We start from the raw sequence: 27,091 nt of genomic DNA on the forward strand, positions 1-27,091 counted from the left end.
TATAAATAATTTTTAAATACGTGCTTTATTATTTAGCATATACATATGTATGTACGATATATATTTTAGAACTCTTTTTTCATACTTAGGTACTTCAAGTCTTAGAGAGCGGCGACATTCATACTCCACTCGTCTTCACTAACGCTTGATCCTGTAATGTTAATGGAATGTGTCCTGGGCCTGCTTCTGATATTTTAATGAAGCTGTTTCAGTCTTGCTTCTCTTCTGCAGCACCGTAAGTAATGATTTGAAGTTATGACCTTAAAGTTCTCGGCGGAGATCACAAACTCGTCCAGCGTTTGCCTATGATTCACTGCTTGCGCGTAAAAAGGGTTACCGTATAGGCTTCCTTTTTCACTTGATATCCTTCCTGGCTCTCTTAATAGTTGTCCCATTGGTGGTAGCATTGGATGATTAGGTGCAAACTATTGTCCCTTTTATTTGCAAGATTTAGTACAAAAAAAAACTAGTCAGCCATCTTGTATTGTGTGGCCAGATCACAGCAGACGCAGGACAGCTGTAGCACAATAAAACGCAAATTTCCATGTTCTTATTTTTATAATTAATAAATTAATGATTTGTTTAGTTTAGTTTAATTTATTTTAAGTCATGGTAGTAAAATTACGTAGTTCAAAAAAAAAAATAATACTACATATTTCAGTAATCTACGAGATACATTTGTATGTACACTGTTCATCACATTTGTGTTTTGTGTTTGTCATTTAATAGCGTTCGTCGCATCCCCCTAGCCATCGACGATGGTGCCCTTGTCGCCCTTGCGCAGCACCAACTCCAATTGGGAGAGCAGGCCAATGGCTCGAAAGTTCTCTTTGAAGAGCACAAAATCCTCCAGTGGCTTCAGATATTCGAGAGCGTCAGTGTAGCTGTCGAGTTCCTTCAGCTCGTTCGTAATGGCCAAGGCATTCGACTCGGGTTCTGGAGATGCGTGACCATTTGTCTGGCTGCTGCCAGAGCTGCTGCTGCTATTGGAGATCCTCTTGGGCGAAGCTGGCGCCGATGTGCATGGCTGCGCCGGGGAGTTGTTGCCCTTGGTGGAGTTAGCTGGAGTGGATTTTCCACTGAGGCCACCGTTTGTCTTAGGAGCATTCTCCTTGCTACTGGCGCTGTCGCGCCCTCCGCTGCTGTTGTTGTTTTGCTCCTTAGGACTGGGGAGCCGTAGATTGGCCGTCTGTTCGGTAAGGTCCTGCGTGGCTTGTGTGGACTCAGCCAAGGGCAAGGGTGACACTCGAGAGATTGTGGGGCAATTGATTTCCTGCACTTCTATGTCAGCCGCCGACTCAATCTTTGGGTGCTTGGCTAACTGAACTGGCTGGAACGGACTAGCACGCTTCGGCACAACATTTGGTGGCAGTTGTGGTTGGAATGGCTCCCTATGGGGCTGTGGTGCAGGACCCGTCATTGGTGGGAACTGCGGCTGATGCATTTGCTGTTGCTGCTGCTGAAGCTGTTGCTGCATCTGTTGCTGGTGGCGCTCGAAGTAGTAATCGTTAAAACTGGTGAAGCCCGGATGGGGGGGATGTGACGGGTGTCCCGGAAACGGCGGCCATGGATGATTCATCTGATGCTGCTGCTGCAGATGCTGTTGCTGCTGCTGGAGAGCGAAGTGCTGTTGTTGCTGCTGCTCCTGATAGCTTTGCTCCTTGATGTCCATGCTGTCTTCGTCCTCCTCGTACTCGCCATACTGCTGCATGTAGTTCATGTAGTGCTCCGGCATTTCCTCCAGCTTAGCGACACGCTCAGCACTGGCCGGGGGGAACAGGTGCTGAAGGTCGTGGACAATATCGGGAATCCAGAGGGAAGTGCCCATGGGTTTCAGCTGATTGCTGGCCAGTTTCTGGGCAAAGCCCTGCAGATGTGTCTCGCGGAACCGGTTCAGCCAGCGATTGTCGGCAATAAAAGATGTGCTGCCGATCACCTGACGGGCGGTCTCAGCCTTATCCTTGATCATGCCATGTGTGATGCTTCCACGCAATTGTGGATTGATGTTGGCTCGCACCAGCCACTCGTAGACGACTGCATTGATGTAGGCGCACTTGCGACTACGCTCGATCTCCTCCACCATCGCCTGCTGCTCCACAGCGGCCATATTTGATGGCACCTCCAGGCGCAGCGTGGGCAGCGCGTTCGATTGTAGGCGTCGTCCACCCAAGACACTGGGATCGAAATGAAGGGCGCACACCACAGGCTTCTTGAAGGGTATGATCCTACGCAGCGAAGCATGGCACGCCTCCTTCCAGAGCTTGTGGAATGGACTCTCCGGCCGTGGAAAGGCGAAGAACTGCATGCTCGGATGCTGCCGGGAATTGGACATGCAGCCGATGATGCAGCAACGCCGAATGGTCGGCATTCCGGAAACGTTGTTCTGTATGCCCCGAATTTTTAATGAATTTTGTCTTGGCGTTGCTAAATGCGCCGCCAAGCCACCGAATGAAAAGAAAAGAATTAAACGTCAATGTCCACCAAAAGCTGCAAAAAGAAGAGAAAAACTTTGTTAGCGGAACGTCACTGAATTTTTTACCATACGCACAAGAAATAACCACAAATGGCGCATATTTCGTTGTTCCGTTACATTGACAGCTGAGCGTTAGTGTTGATAAACACCATTGTGTAACACTAGCACAATTTGGCGCCAAGGGCCAACAGGTTTATTTTATTTGAATTTGAATTTGCTTTTTGTAAATCCCATGTATGAATCATAAATACCCAGAAGGACAGCAGAATTTGTAAAATTATAATGAATTCTATGAACAAGCCAGCTTCCGACACGACTCGGATCTCGAGCACATCTGACGCATTGAACTATTCAAACCCCAACTACACAAGTATATAGAGATATATACTTATGTTTACATATACATTTATCTACACATGTCCACTTCGAGGGTCTTTTGAAGCATATCATTCCATCTGCACACACAGAGACACTTGAGATATAATGGAATACATATGTACATAAGAGGAATACGACAGCGCCATTCCCCTAAAAGATACAGATACCACACCAGAGCACGCCACGCACAGCCAAACAGAAGCAGAGATTCCTCCCTATAGAAATTCTCAGTCAACGATGCGTACGCCTCCAGAAATCAATACATTTCCATTCGCAGCGCCCCAAAAACCAGAACCAGAACCAGACATACCTCGAACGACGCTCTATTATATCGGGGAGTACACCCACACACTCACACCCACAGAGACCTACTGATACATACAGATACAGAAACAGATTGAGATAGAAGTAACAGAGACGCCTGGCTAAAGTGAACGACTTGGCCGCGCCCCCTTCTCGACTGTCCGCCCCCAGGGTTTAAGAGAGGGCGAGATACTACATCTCTGCTGAGTCACGACTACGTACGGGTATGTACAAGTTTCGACCGACCGAAACCATTCAAGACACGAGATGCGGGAGCCGAGAACCGAGACTCACCTGCCTGAGTCAGAGCCGGTCTTTGGATTAGCAAAGCATCGCATCGCACTACTGAGAGATGACTTAATCCGAACAGCATGTCCGTTTCTCTCGTTCGTCGAAAATCGGGCCAACTAATCGAGATTTCGAATGATTAGGCTAAAGTCGTTTCTGTTTCGTTTCGGTTGTTCCCCCCCCCCCACAGCTTTGTGGCTCTTCGTTTCATGTTGTTTTTGTCGACATCGATTTACGGAATTGGGTTTTATCTTTCAGTTGGCTGTGTGAGCCGGCTTAGGGGTGGTTCACTGTCTGTTGCCCTCTCTATCCATCCAATCTCTTCTGTCTCTGTCTCGCACAGAAAGCAGTCTTCTGCTGCTTCCTCCTCAGGCAGCTGTTCACTTAACTTTGGCAAAGTTTTTGCTCCGGAAACTTCTTGGCAGCAGCAGACGCAAACCCAAACCCAAACCCAAACCCAAGAGCAAGACAAAACGTACGAACCCTTCCACTACTCACCATCTTGAAGATACACTCGCACCTTGACACACAACGCGACTGCGCTTCGTCTATGCTCTTCGTGCGGAAATACGCACACCATCAGTCATGGCAATGGTATACTTATAGCCAGGCACACACACAAACACACACACACAAACACACAGAGACATAGTCGAGTGCACTACACCATCAATTCCAATTCAAATCTCCCCTGACTGACTTGCTTTATAAATGGTTTTATATTTCCTTTTATGTCGCCCTGGCTATGGCATGGCTCTTACTATGGCTCTGACTATGGCTATGGCTATGGCTATGGGTATGGCTCTTACTATGGCTATATACTCGGTTCGGCTCGGATGTGGATGCTGATGTGTCTGAGGCCGAGGCTGAGCTGTAGCTACAAGTACACCTCTCGCCCAGCTCGCTTTCTTTCCCATATATCGATTGGCACTTTATCTTAATCGCCTCGAGAGTTGTCCCTCGTCTTTCCTTCCCAACGTCCTCACCGCACCGCACCGCCTGCCCTTGGGAGCTCTCTTTCTCTTCCACCCTCCATCCGCCATCCATCCAACTAATGGTTTCCCTGGCATCGCAGCCTTCTGCTACGGCTGCTTCTCCTTCTGGGGTCTTCGTGAAATTTCCTGCAGCGTCATTATCATCAGTCGTAATCACGATGATGCCCCGGACCCAGACCGAGACCCAGACCCAGCCTCAACCATAGTCTGGGCCTTAGTTTGGGTTCTTTTTGTTGGCTACATATCTTTTGTACATATCTCTGTATCTGTATCTCCCAGGCACTGACTGCCATTGTTCGTTCGCCTAGGAAGTTCTGTTCTGTTCTACGTTCTACATTCGTTATACTCGTACATGGCATACCTACCACCACAGCAGTGCCTTTTGTCTGTTTTTCGGTTCGGGTAGAAGTAGAAGTATTCCGATTTCAAACCCAATTCCAGTTCGCTTGGTTCTCCGTTCGTTTCCCCACACTCTGTCCCTCTGCAAGAGATTTAGTTTTGTAGTTTTGGGTTTCGTTCGTTTCACGATGTCTCAGGTAATCTTGCGATTGGTTTTCCTTTTCCTCATAGCTAATGGTATGGGCATGGGTATGGGCATACTCATGGGATTGGGCATTTACTTATTTATCTTATATCTGAAGCAGTCGGGTTGGGTTCAAGGTGGCCTTGGTTGGACCATTTTGGTTGCTTTAACAGCATAAATGGATTTTTGTGTGAGTTCGCTTGGATTTTCAGGGGAAACATACAATATACTCATGGGAAATAAAAAAAAAAACACCATATATCTTTCCGACAGGCATGAGATGGGGTTACTTGACCTTTGATAGCTTATTGCCCTTATTTTTCGAGCGGAAAAGCTGTATATTTTGGCGAAGGTAATCGGGAAACAGAAATTTTATTTATTTGGATTATTAATAGTATGTTTTGGGAGCGTTTCAAATAGAAGTTGGTACTAACTACTTCAATACATCGTAGCTTTGAGATATACGATGTAAGAGTCACATTACAATTAGCGAAACCATTAGTTTCGTTCATGAATGTTGTTTTGCAGGAACCTCCCTTGGCCTTGAAAAGTGCGTGGATGCCAATTTCAAGGACTTCCACAGCAGCACGTTTATTCAATTGGCGCCAAATCTGCGGGCCAATGTCCCCTTATCACACACACACACAAACACCCCCCAATAGACCGGGTGAGAGAGAACGAGCGGAGAAAATCAAACAAACAAAAAAAAAAAGTGAAACGGAAACCCAAACAAAATGCTGCCGACGTTGACTTCGCTGCCGGTGCGCAGTCTTAGACGTAAACAAAAACAGAAGCGAGACACTGCCGGTGGATCCTCTGGTCACAGATGCACCCCCACCCACACACGAGCACACACAGATACTCCCACAGAGGCACGCCACAGACAGATCCCTTTTGGCGGCATGCAAATGCTGCTTTTTTAATTGCAAACAACAACAAACAGTGGCGGCAGCAACAGCAGCAGCGACTGCGACAGCGACGGCGACAGAATCTCAAGACCCCGTTTGTTTACACCCGAAGCACGTTACTCAAACATCGCACAGTAGTATGTACTTACACTTCCAGAGCAACCGGAACTAGGATCCGGAAATGTGCAACACGAAGAGACGAACGTATTCCTTGGCTATCCTAAAGATATACGATATGCTGAAGTACTACTCCACCGAAGTAACCGAATACCCCGGGCAAGCACAGAGCACTCAAATGGAAACGGTTACAGAACACGCGCTGCGAGAACCGCTTCGGACGAACGTTCAGAGTGAAGTGTACGAAAAATACGACAACCAACAAGCAACAACCCAACCCAACCAACTCGACGAACGACCCCGACCGACTCGTTTTTCCCATCTATAGGAAATACTTAATCCCAAACAGAAAGCAGCCAGCAGAAGCAACGCCATCGCCATCGCCAGCGCCAGCAACAGACATCGCAAGGACGGGCGCAAGAGCACCTCTTGAACCGCGCTGCGCCGTCGACGTCGATGTCGGCGTCAACGTCAGCGTAAGACGTGCCAAACAAATACGCGGCGACTGCGACGGTGACGCTAACGCTGACTTCAGCAGAGCGACATATCTTTGGATAGTCGGGGATGGTGGTGGGTGGTGGTGGGTGATGTCTCCTCTTCTCCTCTGACAATCTGGCTGTCAGCCCGCGGCGATGCACGAACACCCGATCCGATCCGAACCGAACCAGACCCGAAGCTCTCGTCCTACGTTTGGGGTTTTTCTTGGGGGCGTTCGCGGTCGCTTCAGGGGCTGGTGATGGTGATGGAGCTGGTGCTGGGGCTGGGGCTAGGGCTGGGGCTCTGTGTATATAGAGAATTCTCTGATGGGTTTTTCGGGCATACGTATACGTAGAGCCCGTTATGGGGTCTATCGCACTCTCCCCTTTTCGGCATCTGTATATACGTATATATAGACGGATATCGAACTTTTAAGGTGAGTAAGTGGGTTTGGTTTGTGGGTCTGACGATATGCGCTTGGAATTTCGGTATCTGTTTGCTTGAGATAGATATATGCGCTATATACTCGATACCTGACTAAACACACACACACACACATGCGGGTGCAATGATACCTATTTTTGGGTATTACTATTGACTTTTTCGACTCCATAATCATTATTAGTGTGGACCCTGTTAATGGAGATACTATCTGATCATGAAAGGTCCCTAAATGAAATATTTGTGCAGCTATTGCTCAGAGTTAAAATACGAGAATTATAATAGGATCTTATGGGCTTAGACTCCCCTGTAAGCTCTCAACAATCTATTGTTTTGGTCCATCCTAGCTGCATGGCTTGTAACCATACATACATTTGGTATCGTATCGCGCCAATCTAAACAAGTTTCATATGGTTACTCCATATATGTATGATATGCGAGTCGTCGTTCGCATCCGATGCTGATGCCCGATGCTGATGCTTTGTTCGCGGTATACAGTGTTTATTTGGTCCGGTCTCTGGGGCCTCTTGGGACATTCATTATATTTGATACATACATCCGTTAGCGAAGAGCCATGGCAACTTCGATGGGCTATATACGAGTGTATCGTGTACAGAAAAATCCATTCTATGCTAACATCTTTCCCAATACAGACGCACACACACACACACACATAACATCACATTGAATCGAGATACTTTTTGTATGTACATATATCTGTCTGTAACTTGAAGTATTGCTGCCTGGTCTGCCCGGGTTTGGTGGGATTGGATTGGGTTCTGGTTCGTTGAAATAACAAGAATACTCGTAGCCGAAGACGATGACGATGACGACGATGGCAGAAGCAGAAGCAGCAGCTACAACAAACAGCCCATTATCGTTGTAGTTGTGGGTTACCCCAAAAGCAATTTGATGGATTAGTTTTAATACAAGACTCAGGGTAAGCTGGAGAAGAGATAGATAGAGAGATAGATAGATAGATAGATGGATGGACGGATGGATGGATAACACTCTTGGGTTCGGTTCGTCTCTTTTCGGTTCCATTCCATTCCCTGCCTTTCCCTTCCATTTGATTCGATTCAATTCGATTGTGTTTCGGTTCGGTGGTGGAAAATCACACATAGCATAGATATATGTGTGTTCATATAAATATATGTATATATACATATATATATATATATATATATAAATGTGTGTACGTATACTATCTGTGTATATAGAAGGAAAAGTATTGGAAAAGGTATAAAACCACAGCATCAATCTCAACGGTGGGGGTGGTGCTAATGGCGAAGGTTGTATAGCTCTTGTGTGGCGAGGCGGAGGATGGGGGTGGGGTCGGGCGTCTTTGGGGGCTCTGGTGTGGGACGTGCTGAGGGACTTGGAATTTCCTCGGGTTGACGATGACTCGACTCTATTATATTATGCTGTTCAGCAGCTATCGGCTACTGCTGCTGACTGACCAGCAGCAGCATGGCCAAACGCAGAAACTTTTCTCGAAATGCTTTGCGGTCAGGTCGCACAGGGGCTCCCCCCGCCGGCAAGGCCGGCAAGGGCGAGGAGCAGACTGGAGGGAGCTAAGCCCTTGGCAACCTTTAGAAAACGAGCTGAGTAAATCGACTATGCCAGGAGCATTGAAGAAAATGACCTTTCCTTGTGCCATTTCATGACTCCGAAACGGACAGATTGCGACGCGACGAAGAGGGTAGACACACACACACACATACAAAGGCACTTTCGCATAGAAGAAGCTCACACAGATACATAGTTAGGATGGGACCTGGGATTACTCACATCGAACCGAACACTCGCACAGAGTCAGAGCCAGAGCCAAAGCCAAAGCCAGAGCCAGAGCCCGACTAAGCTCATCTATTATGACCTTTTCTGGAGAGCCAGATGCGGGGATTTAGCCATAGAATTTATTATGGTTTTGTATTATATTGAACCGAAAATCGCAACCTCGCAACCTAGTCGCCTTGCCCCCCCCGCCGCCTTGCCTACATACTGTACGAGTATATCCTGCAGTTCCCCCCACGGCTGCTGCCTGACATCTATGTATGTATGTATGTTTGTATGTGCTCTGTGCATTCATGGCCCACGTCCAGAGATAGTATTTCCCATTACCTTTTTTGATTATGTCCGGGCCTTGCCCTTAATGCTGCTCTCTTCCCCGGTCCGGTGTTCTATCCCAGTTCCAATTCAAAACCCAATCCTGGTCCCTCGAGTGAAGCTAAAGGTATCTCGACTCGTATCTCGTATCTCAACATCTTGCTCTCTCATTGTGTGCGCTATAATCTATATATGATGTCCGCCAGCAGCACTGCTCCTCCATCTATCTGTCCGTCTGTCTGTTTGTCTTTCTGTCTTTCTGTCGGTTCCTCTGACTATCTGACTGTGTGTCTGCCTGTCGGACGGTGTATGTGTGTGTGTGTGCGCGCCTATCTATGCGACGTCTGTCGCACCCGAAAGCACCATAGGGACCTGAGTTTTTCCTAGTAATTTCCTTTGTGCCTTTTGCCTCTCCAGTGGCATTGCCGGTGCCCGATACTCGGATTCGATGCCAGTGCCCTCGTTGGCCATGCCATCGCTTGGCAGCGACGCCACCGTCGCAGTTGCAGTCGCAGCTGCAGTCGACGTCAGCGTCTGCGTCTGCGCCAGCGTACGCGTCGCCGCGACTCTTCGTAATCCCAAACCCCCTGCCTTCTATGTATGCCCAATGCTGCTACGAGTTTATTGCCATTTCCATATCTGGGTTTTATATCTCGTGCTGTACGCCATCCGAGCCGACGAGTGGTTTTCGTGCATTCGTGAGAGGAGAGGCATATCCAGTCCCGTCCTTTATGGTGGTGGGAAATCTGTTCTGAAACTGCAAATAATGCAAAACAACCGATCTCTTCGGAGCTGAAAAGAGTACAAGAGTAAATGTGTACATATTTTCATTATTTATGTATCTCATGATCTATTAAGATAATTTTATTTACATATGTACATATTTATGTGTAGTATTGCCACTTGGGATCACAATATGTGTACAAAATACACCTGTAAATGATTGCAGAAATGGTTTATAATAAACATATTCATTAGGATGAAAATTTATCACAAGACTAAAGCAATAGTTTCGTATGTATAAACCTTTACAACTGTGCTCAGTACATCCATAAGGTTGAAGACCTTATGAGCGATGAAATTCGTTGAACCACCCATCTCTAGCATCTCTAGCCAACGAGCAAAAACACACACACACACATACAATGAGAGTCGAGTCGAATGATTTACCTTTCGCCTAAGAAGATTCGAAGGCTTCGCTTCCTTCCCTAAAATGAACATCCATTTGGGGCTCACACCAAAATCGAACCCAAATGAAATCCAATACATACCAATCCGATGGCAAAGACGATTTGTATTTATAGCCAGGCCCCGAAAAGAGTCGGAGCAACTTAGCGATTGAGGGAATGAACTGAATGACGGGCTGACGGACTGACGGATGGTCTGCAGGATTTTGGTGGGAAAGAGGGTCAGAGCATCTTTGTGCCCTCATTCGTGTGCGAGTATACGAATCCTCTCGACATCTTTGCACAATAAAGATAGATTAGCATCTATCGAAGCAGTGCCAGCGAAACGAGCTGGCCGAAGTACGATGTACGGATACGAGCGGCATTGTGCGGGTTGTTCGGTCGAGCGGCGCATGACTGAAAGCTGAAAGCATCATCATCATTCCCAGCATTGGCACCGGCATCGGCATCGGCATCAGCATCGGCATCAGAACCTGCAGAAGCAGTAGCAGAAGCAGCAGAATCCCCTGGCGGCCCCCCTCTAGAGTCTAAGCCCGTTGAGAGCTGGCAAACTGGTGGAGCTGCGACACTCAAGTGCCATCATCGTCTGCCGATGTCTACGGAATGGAATTGAAGCAATGCCAGGAAAGGCAGCAGGCAACAACAACAGCAGCAGCAGCAGCCTCAGCAGAGAGGCATCTCAAAACCCAAGAGGCTTATGCAGGGCCGACAACCCAAATAAGTGGAGGTACGAGCAGCAAAGCCAGCAGCTAGCTATAAAGTAGAGGCAGCTGTCGGTCGGTACCGATGTTCGATGTTGGGACCGATTTCGAGGCTACATAGCATACTCGAACAATAGCAGAGGCCCCAGACAGAGACTGAGACTTGTTTCGAACCGCCACTCACCATCAGCATCATCATCATCGTCGTCATCATCATCATTGTCAATCGGTCGTTTCTCACGTTTCCCATTCAGTATGTATCTGTATCTGAATCTGAGCATGGGCATCGCTGTATCTATATCTGTACTCTAGATGAACGGGTATTCGTATAGTCACTCGACCCGATAACCTCGCTCCCACCCCGACTGGGACTGGGCCTGTCACTGGGGCTGTTCGGGCTTACACTCTTGGCTCTATGCGAGTGGAGGAGAGTCATTCATATTTGGTATACAATGGCAACGATTATGGCATGGGACGACTATCCTCATATACTTGATGATTAAAGGGTCGTTTTGGGTGAGCTTTTGTATGAGTTGCAAGAATCAATATTATATACAAAAGTAAATAAATCAACTGGAATACGGCATTGTATTAAGAGAATGTGCTGGAAAACAAACTTTACTATTGGCTGACGATTTGAGTAAAGAGAAACCTTTTGAAAATTCCCCTATAAATCACTCCTTAAGCGATGAAATTAACAATTCTTTGAATTCTGTATCTGAGATCTGTAAACATCTGACTCATTATCAGATGTAGTCAGACCTTTCAGGAATCCCCATCGATTCCTGGTATTCCTGAGACAATGTGAACCACCACCGTCTTATCCACAAGTTTTATTGGGTACTTTACTTTAACTCAAGCATTACAACACCATTTTGTAATATAATACCGAGACATTCCGCGAATGTATTCTATGTGTATCTATATGCCATGTCATTACAGCTATGAGAATCACGAATGACTCCTTTCTGATGTAATGATCCGGCCGTCTCTGACTTACATATATAGAAGACTTTACTGACTTTCTGACTTTAGTCAGAAACTTCTGGCTGAAAGTTATTTTAAAGATTCCAAATATAATTTGTATTAATGTTTAGTGGCTTCCACCTAAATATCGTAAAATATTAACTTCACAGTCGGTTAAAGTTACAGTCCCAAGATGTTGTATATCAACGGACAAAATCTGCAGCAACTGTACCCATCAGTAAATGGCTTCCAGGTAAACATTCTCCTCGCTGGCGTACGAGTGTGTACAGCTACCGGGGAAGAGGTAGAGGTAATGGCGATGGCATATAGTCTCTGTCCCTTACTCGTATATCCCTCAACAGCAATTTCGCTCACAGGGTTTTATGTCAGAGCTCTTAACGCGGTGGGGTTTCAATTTTATTTTGGGGCGCAGTCGTGTGGCAGTAACCTGAGTCGTGTCGGGGCCTTCTCAACTTTGTCGTTGTACGGCTCTTGTTGTTGCTGTGCTTGCATTGATGTTGCTTCTTCTGCGCTACGCTACCTTTATCGGACCCCACACTACCAATAGCAGTGTTCGCCTTCCCGCTTCCCGCTTCGCGCTTCCCTTTCTATTCCTATTCTTCATTCCCATCCCCCAATCTTGTTCCTGCAGCTATCCCTACACTCGTAGGTTTTCTGCACCGACTCTACGTGTAGCAGGTATAGTCAAGCCGTCAGTCAGTCCAGTCTGACGTCGGTCGGAAATCCTTGAAATGAAAATCCTGCTCCATCGCCGCTGCGGAGGGTTGCAAGCGTAATGGGAAACTTTCCCGCAATCGAGGACGGATGGAGATGGCGATGTGCGACGTCTACGTCTGTGCAGCACTTCCAGCGCTCTATGGCCCCGTTGTGTAATCGTAGCTCCTTCTATCTCCAAGTGTGTATGTGTGTGTGCGTGTCCATGAGTGCAGATGTGGGTGTGGGCGTGGGTGTGTTTGCCCCTCCCCAAGGTCCCTCGATGGGATGCTGCGCTGCTGGCATCCGTTGCTCCCCACGCCACTTGCCTCCGGCAATTCTACCCATCTAGAATTGATGTAGCACCTACAGGGCTCTCTTCCACGCACGTTCAACTTTACGCTCCTCCGTACCACCTATCCCACACGCCACGAAAGGACACGCCACGCCACACCACCCCCACATCGAAAAACCCTGCAGGTCATTCCATCTCATCCTCCCATCTCCGAATGGCCAGGGCGCGTAAAGTTTTAGAGGACGAACATAAAGTTTTAGCGCTGATTTTGCTTCTCACTTTGGCGAATGGGGAAATGCCAGGCGATTATATAACCTGAACAAAGAGAAGAACACCGCCGTTCATGCACATGCTGAGGGGGCAGACAGGTACTACATATCCTGACATATCACCTGAAAAAAGTTCTTACTTTTTGTAACAAAAGTAACCGCATTACGTTTCTCACGTTAAATGATGAATGTATATACAGACATACATATGAAATGTATGGAAAGCTATACATACATACATCATGTACAGTGTACATCATTGTCCAATCATTTTCTATCGATTGGACCCAATTTTACTATACATACAAGCCCATTATACATGATTTTCTTAGTAAGAAAAGAACTTTGAATTTCGTAATCGAATTATTTTGAAACTTTTTGATGATCATACAGACATATCCACATCAAAGTAGTAGAGTTTCAATAATATACAAATACTAATGAGCCCTACCACGTTTCGCATTGATAAGAAATGAGGAACAAAGCAAAGCGACCCAAATAATACCGGTGGGTTTTATTTATATTTTGTTTATCGGCTCCCGCCATCTTCAGTTGCCGTATATCACCATAGCCGCCTTTCACTACGCCTCTGAATGCTTAGTTAAGGGTAAGAGCAACCAAATTTTGTGTAAAGACTCCTGTGATATTACACAGAATTAAGTTTGTTTCAAAAGATACGAGAAAACCGAATATGCAGAATCGTAGATAATGACCATATCTAGCAGATTGCTGAATCTGGATCATTACTAGAGCCAAAATGCTGAATCTGGATCATTATTAAAGCCAAATGAAATTTCAGTGGCTACGCAACTCCTTACACATACTCTTCCTCGTGCAGTGTGTGCGCTCTGGCGGAGAGGAGCGAGATAGAACGGCTGGTGTTAGTGTGAGAACGGAGAAAAATAAAAATATGTAAAAAATAGCTCACACATACATATACTGAGTACCGGGTATGTAGAGCCATGTCACATACGACTCATATCGTTCCCGCTCGTTTAATTTACAAAAACTGTTAATCAATTAGTATTCATTTTATAGTTTTTACAACTTTAAAAGTAATTTTTTAAAGTGGATTACAGTATTTTTTCAATGAGATGTCTCAATGGAACTAAGTTTTCGACTCCGCCTCGATTCTACGATAAGCATATGTACATTCGTATATTCAGCTTCAGGTATATTTGGTACATTTTTAGCCAGGTGTTTTTTTTTTTTAATTTCTTTCCACTGATTCCTGAACTTCTAACTATTGCCTGATCAGGTTTTGGCCTTAAAGATCTGCTCCAGCTGGGTAAGCAGGCCAATGGCACGATAGTTCTCCTCCATGAGAGCAAAGTCCTCCAGGGGCTTCAGTAGACGTAATGCATCCTGATAGTTCTCCACACAAGGCAGTCGTGCCTCTGCCTCGTTGCTTGTCTCAGAGTAGTGGCCTGGACCAGGAGCAGCATCTAGTTCAGCACCTGTAGAGCTGTGGATGGACTCAATTTTCTGTATCTTCAGTGGAGCAACCTCGTCCAAAGAGTGTAACCTCTTTTGTTTTGCTGGGGGCGTGGCTTTCTCGGGTTCATCTTCATCGTCGTTGATTTCTATCAGTTCGGGTTGCACCTCAATGGCGATGCAGTCATCATCTTCATCTTCATCCTCATCGACATCACAACTTTCATTTGCTGTCGCTTTGTCCGTATCCGTCTTTGGAACCAACTTCGGCAGATGGATAATAGACTGCTCATCAGCATCACCACTTTCATTTGCCTTCGCTTTGTCTGCATCCGGACTTGGCTTTGGATCCAACAACGGAAGACGGACAATAGACCGCTCCTGCGCCGCAAAGCGATGCTCGTTCCGGCCGCAGTAGCTGACGATGTCACGCAGGTCCAGGGATAAGGGCACTCTCCGTTGGGTCAGGGTGACGCCTTGGGAGAAGCTAAAGTTGTAGTGGCTTTTGAAGTGGTTGAACCACATCTTGTCGGGAAAGAAATTCTCAATCTTCAGTATGTCGCGCAGACTAATGGCCACAGTCCGCAGGTTGTCCAGATCGAGCCGTCCTTTTTGATGAATCTGTGAGCGTTCGATGTACTCGTACAGAGCCTTCTCCAGAAAGTTAATCTTTCGCTTGCGACGTTGCTGAACCTCCACCAGGGTGGCCTGGTTCTGACTAGAGGCGGCCACAAGGGTCTTGGTGCGGTACAGGGAGCGTGCTGAAGCCAAATGTGCTTCATTGCTCGTAGTTGGAGAAGCTGCTGGGGCTGGTACTTCTGTACTATTGACCATATGTCTGCACATGGACGTGTGCCGGCCGCAGTAGGACATGATATCGCTGAGGTCCAAGGAGCGCGGTGGCTTACGCGTCATAGTGATTTGTCGATTCGAAAGCGTGATATTGTAGGCAGCCTTAAAGTGATTGATCCACGGTTTGTTCGGCCTGAAGCCTTCGATCTGCATGAGATCCCGAAACTCCACGGCCTGGTTGCGGATCAGCTCCTCGTTAATGTCGGCATGCAGATAGTACTGGGCTCTTTGTATGTACTCGTACAGGCAGTGGCCCAGGAAGTTGAGCTTGCGCCTGCGCAACTCCTCGTTTGGCAGATCGTTATGGCGGCGCGAGGCCTCGTAGAACTCCATGATAGCCTCCCGATTGGACACGATGCTTTTGATCTGCTCCCAGCTGCAGTTGAAGTTCTTGGCTATCTTGCTGTACATAGGCAAGATGTCGTACTGTCGAATGACCGCCACTCGCTCCTCCAGAGTCAAAACGTTTCTTATGCGCAGTTGCCCACCGCCGTCTTCAAACTGTTTGCCGTCATCCTATAAATGGAATCTGGTTAGCTCAGGCATACTAATGGATATAATCTATTAATTGAGAGGCATATACCGATACATGATTTTGGTCGAAAATTCGCCGGGAATCTATTTTCTTTTATAACTCTCTAAAGGAAAACTTTCTAATCAAGCTTCAGATGTGAAAATATACAGCGCGGAACAGGGCGTTCTAGCCAAGATTCTAACGGGTACAAGAAACACCCTTATTTATCCACTCCGTCTCTCTGGTAAAGTGGGAGAGTTTTTGAATATCTACTCACGTCGTTTCTATACTGTTCCTTCTGTATTTCTTCTGCAATTGCTGCCACCCCAACAATAAGCGCGAGGTTTAACATTTTTTATTTCGGTCATACGATTCTGGTTAGATATATCCCTCTTGGCAGTTTACTGGGCTATAACTGCCAAAACACCAATATCAGGTATCGGATTCTCTCTCTCACCGCTCTCAGGCCGACTACTTACGTCAGAGTACATTTCTATATATACTGCTCACACATACAGATACGTTGTTTCTTTTGCGCAGTGAGTGTAATCTCGCTCGCTCTTCCTCTCTCTCTCTTTTTACAGGCTGCGACTCTCCCGCTGCTGTCTGTTGACATCAATAACTGTAAAGAACATTTCTTTTAGCTATATTAATTGAAAAATAATTTGAAAGATAAATACTTGTGCACTTGGTTGCTGGCCCGGGACCTTTGGATTTCGGTTTCCACAAATCTGCTGCAGGTTTTTAGGCACACAAACAGGCACCAAACACCAAAACAGCTCCGGATCGTGTGGAGTGGCGCAAAAAACTGTTGCGGGAGCAGGAAAAAAGTGTGTCGAAATCGAATTGTAGTCGTCTCTCTCTTTCTCTTGCTCAAAACCTGTTTGGGGAGCGTGTTATGCGAGAGAGAATCTTCTCTTTGGCTATCGCTCTCGCCACACACACACGGTGGCGTTGCTGTGTGGGTGCTTTCCATTCTATTTATAGCGTGGCATTGGAGTAACAATTTTGATCGGCTCTCTCTTGCCATTAACTCTCCGAATATCGTTTGATTTCCCGCGCTGTGTATTTAATACCAATTGGGCTTCTAGTACTAACTCCTGTGCCGATGATCTCAGCTGGCAGCCTTTTATCGCGACCCATTTTGATGCACAGTGGATTCGCGCAATCAGATTCAATTAAAGCACTCTTTTGCACAATTTTAATAATTACCATTAAGTTCTTATAAAATTTACGAAAAATGCATTTTGGCGGAACACACAACCATTCAGTTTATCGATACCGCGGATGAAAAGGAGATAGAGAGAATCACTTGGTCACGTTAATGCTGTTGGAGTAGGAGAGCAGCCAAATCCTCGAGATTCGATCTGCTACACATTCGAGCCTTGGTCTTCTGGGCCGGGCCAGTAGATGCGCCTCTCCTTATATCTGTCTCTTTTCCAATGCAATGAAATGGTTCATGTATGTGCTCTACTTGAATGTGTCAGTGAGTCAGCGAAACAGCGTGCAGAGAAAGGAAGAAAGAGTTCAAGAAATTTAAAATTTTTTATCGGACCAAAATCAGCTGATTTTGTACCGCTTATCGATTTCAGCTGAGAAAACCAGCTGAGAAAATGTAGCTTATCGACCCTCAGAAAAATACCAACACATACCGCCGCCTTTTTTAAAATATACCGTCAATATACTGACGAATTATTCAAGTTCCATCTTGTCTAAAAAAAGGTTTAAAAGAATAGGTAAACAAAAAAACAGTGGCAAGACATTGTTGCAATGAAAAATCCCTGCACGAAGAGACTATATCCCATTACAAAATAGAGAGAAAATTCAAAAAAAATGAGAGCAAGTCCAACCAAACTTGAGCGCCAAAAAGAAATGTTTTGAAAGTAAATGTGCGATAAGGATTTAAATGAAATGTACATTTTATTTTACTCTCTTTCTCAAAGAATCTCTGAATAAAATGTAATACGGAAGAACAATTTTTAAACTCTAGAGCATTCTGCTTATCAGACTGTTACGTCGGAGGATAACTTCCTATAGCCTTTGGATAAGTTCAAGACGAAGACCTTGAACCAAACCCCGATAGTAAACAAAAACGAGAATCATTAATTTTAAATATTTGAGCTTTATATTTTCCATATTCTTCTTCAATTCATTTCATTTGTTCAGTCAGCCACTGCTTCCATTCGTCCAGCATCTACTTCCTCAGTAGAACAGGAGCTGCGCTGTAGGCCGCTGTATAGGGAGATGCCACATACGGAGATGCCACATAGGGAGAAGCGACGTACGGAGATGCCACGTAGGGTGAAGCGACGTAAGGAGATGCCACGTATGGGGATGCCACATAGGGAGATGCTGCTGCCACGTAGGGGGCCGCAAAGTTGCCGTGATATTCCCGGCTGTAAACAGCAGCCGCTGGGGCAGCAGCCACCAGAGGAGCAGAGTAGGCCAAAGGAGCCACAATTCCGGGCTTGGCCGAGGCGCAGGCAATCAAAGCGACGAAGGCGAGGGCGAAGAACTTGAACATCTTGAATGGATTGTTGTACGGTCGAGTGTTTCAAACTGAACTGATGACAATAGCGGAATGAACGACGTGTTTTATAGCCACAAATCCCGCAGCAGGTCTGCCTGCAGGGCAACCTTCGACAGTTAGAAAAACCAAAGGCTGGTAGCTGGTATTAATTTTTGGCCTGCTTAATTAAAAGAGACGTCCCCACAGTACACGACGCTGGTGTCGCTTGGGCCGAACCACTACGGGACTACGTGACTGGCGTGGCCAAAGAGGGGCCTCAGAATTCGGCTGTTGGGCTGGCGCGAGACCTTGCAAGGCCGTTTGGCAGGCACTCAACCTCCACTGTGTGTGGGGCTATAGCTATATAAGCTACGGCCCACCGCCTGTTTGGGCATCAGTTGCATTTGTTCCATTCAACAAGTAAAACAATCTAAAATCCCAATCCTCCCAAGATGTTCAAGTTCGTCGCCGCCGTTGTCCTCGCTCTGATTGCCTGCGTTGCCGCCAAGCCCGGAATCGTGGCTCCCCTGGCCTACTCCGCCCCCTACGTGGCTGCCTCTCCCTACGTGGCGGCGTCTCCATATGTGGCATCTCCCTATGTGGCATCTCCCTACGTCGCCTCCCCGTACACTGCCGCCTACGCTTCTCCGTACACCGCTGCCTACACCGCTGCTGCCTACGCCTCCCCCTACGCTGCCGCCTACACAGCCCCCTATGCCGCTGCTGCCGCATACACCGCCCCCCTGCTGCTGAAGAAGTAGAGAGCACACCGGAAGTGCCACCTGCCCACCTGTAACCTGAACGGAAGTCGAAGGACTCCCATCCTGCAATGAATCACTGAAATAAACTCGAATCAAACGAACAGTCAATATCTTTCTTGGGGAAATACTGATGTAAATACTTGCATACTTCCACAGGATATGTGATAGGATGCAGTCTCAAAACAGTTGATCTCTTAAAGAACTACGTTGTCGATACCAACGTTGTGTAGAGCAGAGAACTTGAGTATCATATCATACCCAGTAGGAGACCAGACTATTATTGGATAAGCTTTTAAATGTCGCTACTATTTTGAGTCCATTTCTGCTGAATTTTATATTAATATTTTCCAAAATATGCTTGCAATCGATCAAAGAGATTCTGTCAATCGTACAGAAGGCCATAATCGTTCCACGCCCACATAGGAAACATTAAACTAAGGAACGTCCAAAAAGATCATAAAAATACTTATATCTACAATATGCAAATATGTAGTGTACTACCACGTGTAGTGACATCTAATTACGAATTCGACTTTGAACCTAGATCCGTGCCAATGAGCACGCCGTTCAATGGTTTTGGTGGTTTCTCAATTTCAAGTAGTTGCACCATTCTGATTCGCAACAATTACCATCTGACTGATTTTTTATTTGAGCGCAAGACAAACAAATTGATTATGTTTAAATTGTATATTAGGATATTGTTCATACCAAAATACTATGATACCGACTAAAAAATGGTGGGTGGTGAAAAATAAGTAATAACTTATTCGCATACCCACTAAAACAAACAACAAAATTTCCACTTTCGATATTGAATGAAGCGCAATGGATGGCTTCCACAAGCTAATTGTTTTTTGGGATCTACAGGATCTTTCAGAGAACTACTGCTTTGAGACTGCACAGGATATGTGATAATCCTTTGAAATAATTGTTCTTTGCAAGTATTTACATCAGTATTTCCCCAAGAAAGATATTGACTGTTCGTTTGATTCGAGTTTATTTCAGTGATTCATTGCAGGATGGGAGTCCTTCGACTTCCGTTCAGGTTACAGGTGGGCAGGTGGCACTTCCGGTGTGCTCTCTACTTCTTCAGCAGCAGGGGGGCGGTGTATGCGGCAGCAGCGGCATAGGGGGCTGTGTAGGCGGCAGCGTAGGGGGAGGCGTAGGCAGCAGCGGTGTAGGCAGCGGTGTACGGAGAAGCGTAGGCGGCAGTGTACGGGGAGGCGACGTAGGGAGATGCCACATAGGGAGATGCCACATATGGAGACGCCGCCACGTAGGGAGAGGCAGCCACGTAGGGGGCGGAGTAGGCCAGGGGAGCCACGATTCCGGGCTTGGCGGCAACGCAGGCAATCAGAGCGAGGACAACGGCGGCGACGAACTTGAACATCTTGGGAGGATTGGGATTTTAGATTGTTTTACTTGTTGAATGGAACAAATGCAACTGATGCCCAAACAGGCGGTGGGCCGTAGCTTATATAGCTATAGCCCCACACACAGTGGAGGTTGAGTGCCTGCCAAACGGCCTTGCAAGGTCTCGCGCCAGCCCAACAGCCGAATTCTGAGGCCCCTCTTTGGCCACGCCAGTCACGTAGTCCCGTAGTGGTTCGGCCCAAGCGACACCAGCGTCGTGTACTGTGGGGACGTCTCTTTTAATTAAGCAGGCCAAAAATTAATACCAGCTACCAGCCTTTGGTTTTTCTAACTGTCGAAGGTTGCCCTGCAGGCAGACCTGCTGCGGGATTTGTGGCTATAAAACACGTCGTTCATTCCGCTATTGTCATCAGTTCAGTTTGAAACACTCGACCGTACAACAATCCATTCAAGATGTTCAAGTTCTTCGCCCTCGCCTTCGTCGCTTTGATTGCCTGCGCCTCGGCCAAGCCCGGAATTGTGGCTCCTTTGGCCTACTCTGCTCCTCTGGTGGCTGCTGCCCCAGCGGCTGCTGTTTACAGCCGGGAATATCACGGCAACTTTGCGGCCCCCTACGTGGCAGCAGCATCTCCCTATGTGGCATCCCCATACGTGGCATCTCCTTACGTCGCTTCACCCTACGTGGCATCTCCGTACGTCGCTTCTCCCTATGTGGCATCTCCGTATGTGGCATCTCCCTATACAGCGGCCTACAGCGCAGCTCCTGTTCTACTGAGGAAGTAGATGCTGGACGAATGGAAGCAGTGGCTGACTGAACAAATGAAATGAATTGAAGAAGAATATGGAAAATATAAAGCTCAAATATTTAAAATTAATGATTCTCCTTCGTGTTCTTTCAATTCTCAACTTCGGCTTAGCCCGGAACGTGTGCAGGTTACGACAGGTGCAGTGCCAATTGGCAGGCCCTGCAGTATGAGGCCAACTACTTCCCAGTCTTGTGGGACGTAGCCCACATGCGGAACAAAATGGTCACCATTTACAGGGATTCGACGGACAGATTGGCCAAAATCTCGTACACCACTTTGACAACGACACATGGATAATGCAGAAAACGACGCGCACTACTTCCAAAGAACTGGGGGAGTTCTATAACGACGAAGTCCTTAATCTGAGAAAGCTATTGGCGTTAAATTTCGCCCAATCTTCAACACCACTCAGCTTGGACAAAGTGAATAGCTCGAATTTTGAGTTTCGTGGAGTGATCCTTTCCTCAAATGTGGCCGACATCTTGCAGTTTATCCATGTGTTTGAGCTCATGGACATAGATCTGCTTTTTCTCCCGCGTGGTTGAGTAATTGAGTAACATAATTCAGCTATTTTAAATGGGAGTTCCTGTTGGGCGGGCTATCATGGCAGTTATGGCAGTGGCGGCATCTTGCGGCAAGCGGCAGCAGTTGTTCATGTAAAGTTCGTCAGGTGTCGCCACTGAGGCATGTAGCTAGACTGTAGATATCATCTAGCGGAGTAAAACAAAAAATTTAAATTGAAGAAAAATTTGTTTAATTATTGTTGACTTCTATTTATTTAAGCCCAAAGCCGGGAACAAAACACATCGTTAAATAGTATGTGAGACCCATTTTCCTCATCGAAAACAAATCAAGCGCAACAAACCGCTTTCCACCCCACCACAGACTTTAATTTCCGCTCCAATATAGCAACGACATAAAATTTAAATATTATTAAGCGTATTGCACTAAATGTTTGACTCTTACGCGTTCTGCACACACCTGCGACGAGAATGTGTGAAAATGTTGGTGAGGCCGAAAAGGGACGATCTCAAGAAGCGCACTTCCGTTCTGGCCTAGATAACGACCGTGACAAAAAAGAAAACGAAAAAGGGTAGCTGCAACTGCAACCCCGTTAACAAGTTGCGACGTTTCGGTGCAACGAAGCGCAGCCTTGAGATCAAGGTGTTGTGTGCGTGGGAGTCGGGGGGCTGTCGGGCCCTCCTACCATTCCCCCTGGGGTTTGCTGATGCGTTGATGTTTGCTGGTCGAGTCGGGTCAAAACCAAAGCCGAATAATTGTTGCGCAACAAGGCGAAGCAGAGCAGCCCTCGTCGTTTCAGCGATTTTCCCATGAGGAGTCGGTCGGAGCCAGACCAGAAACGCGATCAGCCAGCCATAAAATGTGGGAAAATCAACTCCGAATATGATTGACAATGGGCAACTGTTGGACTATTCGACTGCTGTTATGTTGCTGGCCTGCCGGCCTGCTGGTCTGTGTTTCGGCCTGGTCTGCCCATGGCAATGGCTTCATTACGACCGAACAGCTCCCACAGTAATAACACTTTGGCTGCATGTTTGGAAATTGCACTTCGTGCTGGCAGACTTCCAATTCATTTCGTTCAAATGTGTGGCGCTGCCTTTGGGCCATCGCTGCATCGCTACAGCGGAGTGGAGCCGTAAGTGGAGGCAGTAAGTTATTCTATCATGGATCATGATCCGCTTCAAAGTCTTGCCGAAACCCAATCATTTGTGGCCCACAGTAGACAGGATCGGTTCACCGGGGGTTCAATGCTCGCGGGTCACGACTTTGACTCCGAGTCCAACTACTACCATAAATCGGAGCAGAGCAGGCAGCCGTTTGATGTGGACTTTGAGTGACTGTTCGAGATCAGACTGGCTCAGACATCTACTCTGGATGCATTCAATCCCCTTTTCAATCAATTGACGGAAGTGCCTTTCCACCTTTGGCCAAACGATCATGATGTATTGGATGCGGTTCTATTGGCCAAACGAAAAGCTTACTTACCCATTTGCTATTTGTCAAATTTTCATTAGATGGCCATAAATTGAAATCACGCGGCATTTGTTTTGGCCAGCATACAAATAAATTTCACGCTGCCGCTGCCACTGCCACTGCCGCTGCCGCCGCACTGATTCTCACGATCGGAGGACGAGGCGATCGATCGCGCGATGGCTGAAAAACTTTCTAGCTGTTCACACCAGCTGGTCGTCGTCTTAGACCAGGTCTTGGCCCGGCCTGGCCTGGTGCAATCGCCACTCGCCACCTGCACCTGGGAGTAGAGAGCCGAGCCAGGCCGAGCCGAGCCGAGCCGCGCTGAGCCGGAGGGAGGCTGCAAATGGTGCTAGAGCTGGAGCTGGAGCTGAAGCTGGAGCTGGGGGTAAAGCTGTATCTGGTCTCCTCCAGTCGTACGTCTGTTGCTGGCTAAAAGCGAATTCCAGTTGCAAACCCATTTTTGGCACGATCATAGTGCAGGCCATTTAGGGAAGAAGCCGCTGCTGCCAACGAGAACGCAGCGGAGTGTGCGCGGGGCAAAGATTTGGAGGCTAGGCATTGATTTTGTATTGCCAATTGCCGCATTGGTCTGCATCTGCAGGCAGAACGCACACGTGGATGTGGATGTGGATATGCCGCATGAGGAGTGGCACAGCAGAGCCCCGAGACCAGAGACCAGAGACCAAAGACTTGCAGGTGTGTGCCTGGATCGTGATTGCTGCCAGTTCAACAGCGACTCGGACGCCGGGTATCCAGCTGTGAGAACGCACCCACTTGGCCAACACACACACACACACATGTGCGATGGATGCATGGATGCAGGCACACACCCACAATCATTGTGGAGCAGGTCGGACGAGGCCACTGGCAAGATCGTGCCCATGCGGTTGCTTTATGGCTATCGGCTGCTCATTGGAATTGGATATACTCGTATGGTCTGGATATTCTCTCCTCTCTCTCTCTCTCTCTGTTTGTCTCTCTGCCTCTTTCTATGGTACAGTGTTGATTGATTAATCATTGCCGGTAATTTGATTTTGTGCCTTTCGGTAAAGTCCCTGCCCTGCCCTGCTCTGCTCTGCCCCGACAAGCCTCTTTTCAGCGCTTTGATTGATTGTTTCATTGCATTTTGTGATTGAGTTTGAGTTTGAGTTTGAGCTTTAGCTTTAGCTCCGACTCTGGCATATTCACCTTGTTCGACTCGACAGTCATAAAACTCAGAGACAGACACACGACATGTGTTCTCCCTGCCCTCCATCGCTTGTGGATAGAAAGAAATCCACAATTCACAATCCACAATATCCAGCATTTTTTCATATTTTTCTGCATGTCAGCTTAGCTGTCAAAATCCTTGAGCTGACTACAATGTCTAAATGGCTGGCACACTTTTCGATGCAGCAGCTGATTAGCAGCTCGACGAGACGAGACGAGAAGCTGCCGTTTGACAGTTTGCCAAAGAAAAACAGACAGAGAGACAGAGGCAGAGGCAGAGAAAGAGAGAGAAAGATCGATGCGATGCGTTGACAGTTTTGGCTGATCTTCAAAATGACAGATGGCTGACGTTTCTGTTAATCGAAAAAGCTCTGAATTAATCGATTTTTATCAGGCGATGAATAATCTGTTTACAATTTTAATTTAAAAAGAATTTGAAATCTTTTTAGAGTTGAAGAATTAGTGACAAAGAAAGGTTCCCACATGACTTTCTGTAGCTGATACAATCCATGATTTTTCATACATATCATAGCATGTACATAGGATGGATTATTAGTAATAATCCCATTTCTAAGCACCCTCAAATGAACAATGTTAAACGAATGTTGAATGATGATTCCCAAGCATCCATTGCATAGCATTTCCTATCCAAGCGGCAACACAAAAACTCCTCTCTGGTACGGTACTCGCACGGTTCTGGTCGTCGATGCAGACAATCAATGTAATAATAATATGCCCATATAATCCAACTTTTAGCCCACAGGGCAAAACATACAGCGTGAGGCGTTGCCCAGGCTATAAAAGGGGACACTCTTTGTGGCAAGGGCAAGTCAAGCGGTGGACAAAGGATCGCTGACTGGGAAGGCGTTCACACAACACCCGGCAGGGCATCTGAACTTGAATCTGAATCTGAATGTGAATGCTGGGCCGAATGCTGAGGGAATGCTGATGTGACGTCACAATGTCGCCGTATGTCAGCGACTTCTAATCGAGATTTTCGATGACAACCCCTAATTGAGGTTGTCTGCCTCTTGGTGTCTGCCCACCCCAAGGACGCACAGCCGTTTGAGCCTCACCAGGCGGCGCAAAAAAAGAAAAAGAAAAAAAAACAATCCAGAGAAGCAAAAACTGCGCGCAAAAGTGCAGCTGATGGTGACGCAATCGTGGGAAAAAGTCCCGAGTCGAGTCGAGCAACCCTACCAAAACCACGACAACCCTTCGAGCGAGGCACAGCGAATCACAGCTGTGCCGGCCGCCTGGTCAAGATCTGGCAGTTGTCGTGGCAGTGGCATACATCCGAATGGAATGGATGTCGATGGATGGTGATGGCCTAGGATGATTGGATGAGCTGGACAGTCGGCTGCGAGTATGTCAACGAGGAGAGCTACGGTGCGGCGCGCACGCGCAGATACAAATGTATCTGTAGCGGGAAATCAGTCCAATTAAAAATAATAAAGGTGGAACTACTATGCGGAACGTTCCACAACACACAGCTTCCACTCGTACGAGTACGTACAGCTTGTTAGTGGCAGGCTGGCAGTGTGTGGACCAACTGCCAAGATGGCAGATTGCATCCGAAACAATAGAGCGACCCTGGGATACCGCTGCTCCTGCTGCTCCTCCTTCTGCTCCTTCTACTCCTTCTACGCTCCTCTAGGCGCGTGGGAAAGCCAAAAAAATAAGCTACAAAAATCTTGCACCTGCCGCGCCCGTTGCAAGGAAAACGTTGCGTTGCGTTGCGTTTCTCCCATATTTGGTATTTATTTGAGATATTTTTTTCGCATGGGGTTTCGTGATCGAATCAAAGCGCAGCCATAAAACCGTTGAATTGTGGAATTCTAACAGCAATTTGAACGCAACACGAACACAAGACAGACAGAGAGAGAGAGAGGGCTGGCAGTGTGCCCCAATGGCCACGGCAATTGACAATTCTATTTGGCACGAGCTCATTAAGCTCCATTTATATGCAACATGAGCCATGACTGGTCCAAATGCAAAATGCAGCAGCCGCCTCTCGATCCACTCCACCTCTCAATCTGGCCAAGAGTCAATGGCTCGTTGCCGTTGCCGATGCCGTTGCCGTTGCCCCGCTCGTTGACAAGTTGTTGTCGTTGTCGAATGATTTACTACCACTCTCGAGAGAGGCCCCCGGTCAGCGTACAGCATCAGGTCGCATGCCAAAAACTAGATACACAAGAAACTCTATTACATGTCAGGTGGAGTGTTGCCTGGGAGGCAGGCCACAAATTCTTTGGCCATAGGACAGCCCAAGCAAATCATTGGAAAACAATCGCACAAGTCGAATAATATGTGAGGCATGAGCGAAATGTTTGGGAACCCAAAAAACCTATTCACAAGAAAAAACGTACATCCTAACTCATTTGAATCACTTCCTCTTCGGGTAACCTTTTGCCAGAAGTAACCTGAAACCCGAACGATTGCTTTTACCAGAAGTATTCCCAATCATAGAGCTCCCCACAATAATGACATTTGAAG

The 27,091-nt window shown here is 47.0% G+C and overlaps 5 protein-coding genes and 1 long non-coding RNA gene across 11 annotated transcripts; 3 read left to right on the forward strand and 3 right to left on the reverse strand.

Annotated features, from left to right (window-relative positions):
• Nucleotides 1-135: 135 nt before the first annotated feature.
• On the forward strand, nucleotides 136-643 carry LOC117185149 (uncharacterized). The gene is made up of 2 exons (XR_004470699.1): nucleotides 136-235; nucleotides 387-643. It is a non-coding gene; the product is annotated as an uncharacterized lncRNA (long non-coding RNA).
• Nucleotides 582-6,275, reverse strand: LOC4811945 (nuclear transcription factor Y subunit beta). Of its 2 annotated transcripts, none has more exons than XM_015188376.2 (2): nucleotides 6,018-6,275; nucleotides 582-2,487 (listed from the first exon to the last, which is right to left on the reverse strand). In XM_015188376.2, the coding sequence occupies exon 2, from the start codon at nucleotides 2,366-2,368 to the stop codon at nucleotides 746-748; it is 1,623 nt and encodes a 540-aa protein (XP_015043862.2). In that variant the 5' UTR covers nucleotides 2,369-2,487; nucleotides 6,018-6,275; the 3' UTR covers nucleotides 582-745. The 2 variants fall into 2 exon arrangements, with proteins under 2 accessions (XP_015043862.2, XP_001352797.3); XM_001352761.4 differs by lacking the exon at nucleotides 6,018-6,275 and adding an exon at nucleotides 2,549-2,792.
• Nucleotides 6,276-14,120: 7,845 nt separating this feature from the next.
• On the reverse strand, nucleotides 14,121-17,484 carry LOC4811869 (uncharacterized). 5 transcript variants are annotated; one of them, XM_033382891.1, is made up of 5 exons: nucleotides 17,154-17,484; nucleotides 16,622-17,067; nucleotides 16,421-16,563; nucleotides 16,219-16,356; nucleotides 14,121-15,943 (listed from the first exon to the last, which is right to left on the reverse strand). In XM_033382891.1, exons 4-5 carry the CDS (start codon nucleotides 16,291-16,293, stop codon nucleotides 14,396-14,398), a joined length of 1,623 nt encoding a protein of 540 aa, XP_033238782.1. In that variant the 5' UTR covers nucleotides 16,294-16,356; nucleotides 16,421-16,563; nucleotides 16,622-17,067; nucleotides 17,154-17,484; the 3' UTR covers nucleotides 14,121-14,395. The 5 variants fall into 5 exon arrangements, with proteins under 5 accessions (XP_033238782.1, XP_033238784.1, XP_001352795.4 ...); XM_033382893.1 differs by lacking the exon at nucleotides 16,622-17,067; XM_001352759.4 differs by lacking the exon at nucleotides 16,219-16,356 and having other exon boundaries at nucleotides 16,622-17,483.
• Nucleotides 17,485-18,051: 567 nt separating this feature from the next.
• On the reverse strand, nucleotides 18,052-20,814 carry LOC6900144 (cuticle protein 12.5-like). Its single transcript, XM_002135448.3, has 2 exons — nucleotides 20,297-20,814; nucleotides 18,052-18,496 (listed from the first exon to the last, which is right to left on the reverse strand). The coding sequence occupies exons 1-2, from the start codon at nucleotides 20,599-20,601 to the stop codon at nucleotides 18,136-18,138; spliced, it is 666 nt and encodes a 221-aa protein (XP_002135484.2). The 5' UTR covers nucleotides 20,602-20,814; the 3' UTR covers nucleotides 18,052-18,135.
• Nucleotides 18,814-19,287, forward strand: LOC6900145 (cuticle protein 38-like). Its single transcript, XM_002135449.3, has one exon. The coding sequence runs from the start codon at nucleotides 18,903-18,905 to the stop codon at nucleotides 19,209-19,211; it is 309 nt and encodes a 102-aa protein (XP_002135485.1). The 5' UTR covers nucleotides 18,814-18,902; the 3' UTR covers nucleotides 19,212-19,287.
• Nucleotides 20,815-21,028: 214 nt separating the features above from the next.
• LOC6900143 (cuticle protein 16.5-like) lies at nucleotides 21,029-21,460 on the forward strand. The gene has a single exon (XM_002135447.3). The coding sequence runs from the start codon at nucleotides 21,039-21,041 to the stop codon at nucleotides 21,366-21,368; it is 330 nt and encodes a 109-aa protein (XP_002135483.1). The 5' UTR covers nucleotides 21,029-21,038; the 3' UTR covers nucleotides 21,369-21,460.
• The last annotated feature ends 5,631 nt before the right edge of the window (nucleotides 21,461-27,091 follow it).

Source organism: Drosophila pseudoobscura, chromosome X (assembly GCF_009870125.1).
Source record: "Drosophila pseudoobscura strain MV-25-SWS-2005 chromosome X, UCI_Dpse_MV25, whole genome shotgun sequence".
Lineage (NCBI taxonomy): Eukaryota > Metazoa > Arthropoda > Insecta > Diptera > Drosophilidae > Drosophila > Drosophila pseudoobscura.

Excerpts from the sequence above, each read along its gene's own strand:
- LOC6900144 (XM_002135448.3), bottom strand. The coding sequence starts at position 20,601 with ATGTTCAAGTTCGTCGCCGCCGTTGTCCTCGCTCTGATTGCCTGCGTT. Across the intron at positions 18,497-20,296 it reads GCCCCCCTGCTGCTGAAGAA|AAACACTCGACCGTACAACA; the intron begins GTAGAGAGCACA and ends CAGTTCAGTTTG.
- LOC4811869 (XM_033382893.1), bottom strand. The coding sequence starts at position 16,293 with ATGTTAAACCTCGCGCTTATTGTTGGGGTGGCAGCAATTGCAGAAGAA. Across the intron at positions 15,944-16,218 it reads AGGAACAGTATAGAAACGAC|GATGACGGCAAACAGTTTGA; the intron begins GTGAGTAGATAT and ends TTCCATTTATAG.
- LOC6900143 (XM_002135447.3), top strand. The coding sequence starts at position 21,039 with ATGTTCAAGTTCTTCGCCCTCGCCTTCGTCGCTTTGATTGCCTGCGCC.
- LOC6900145 (XM_002135449.3), top strand. The coding sequence starts at position 18,903 with ATGTTCAAGTTCGTCGCCGCCGTTGTCCTCGCTCTGATTGCCTGCGTT.
- LOC4811945 (XM_015188376.2), bottom strand. The coding sequence starts at position 2,368 with ATGCCGACCATTCGGCGTTGCTGCATCATCGGCTGCATGTCCAATTCC.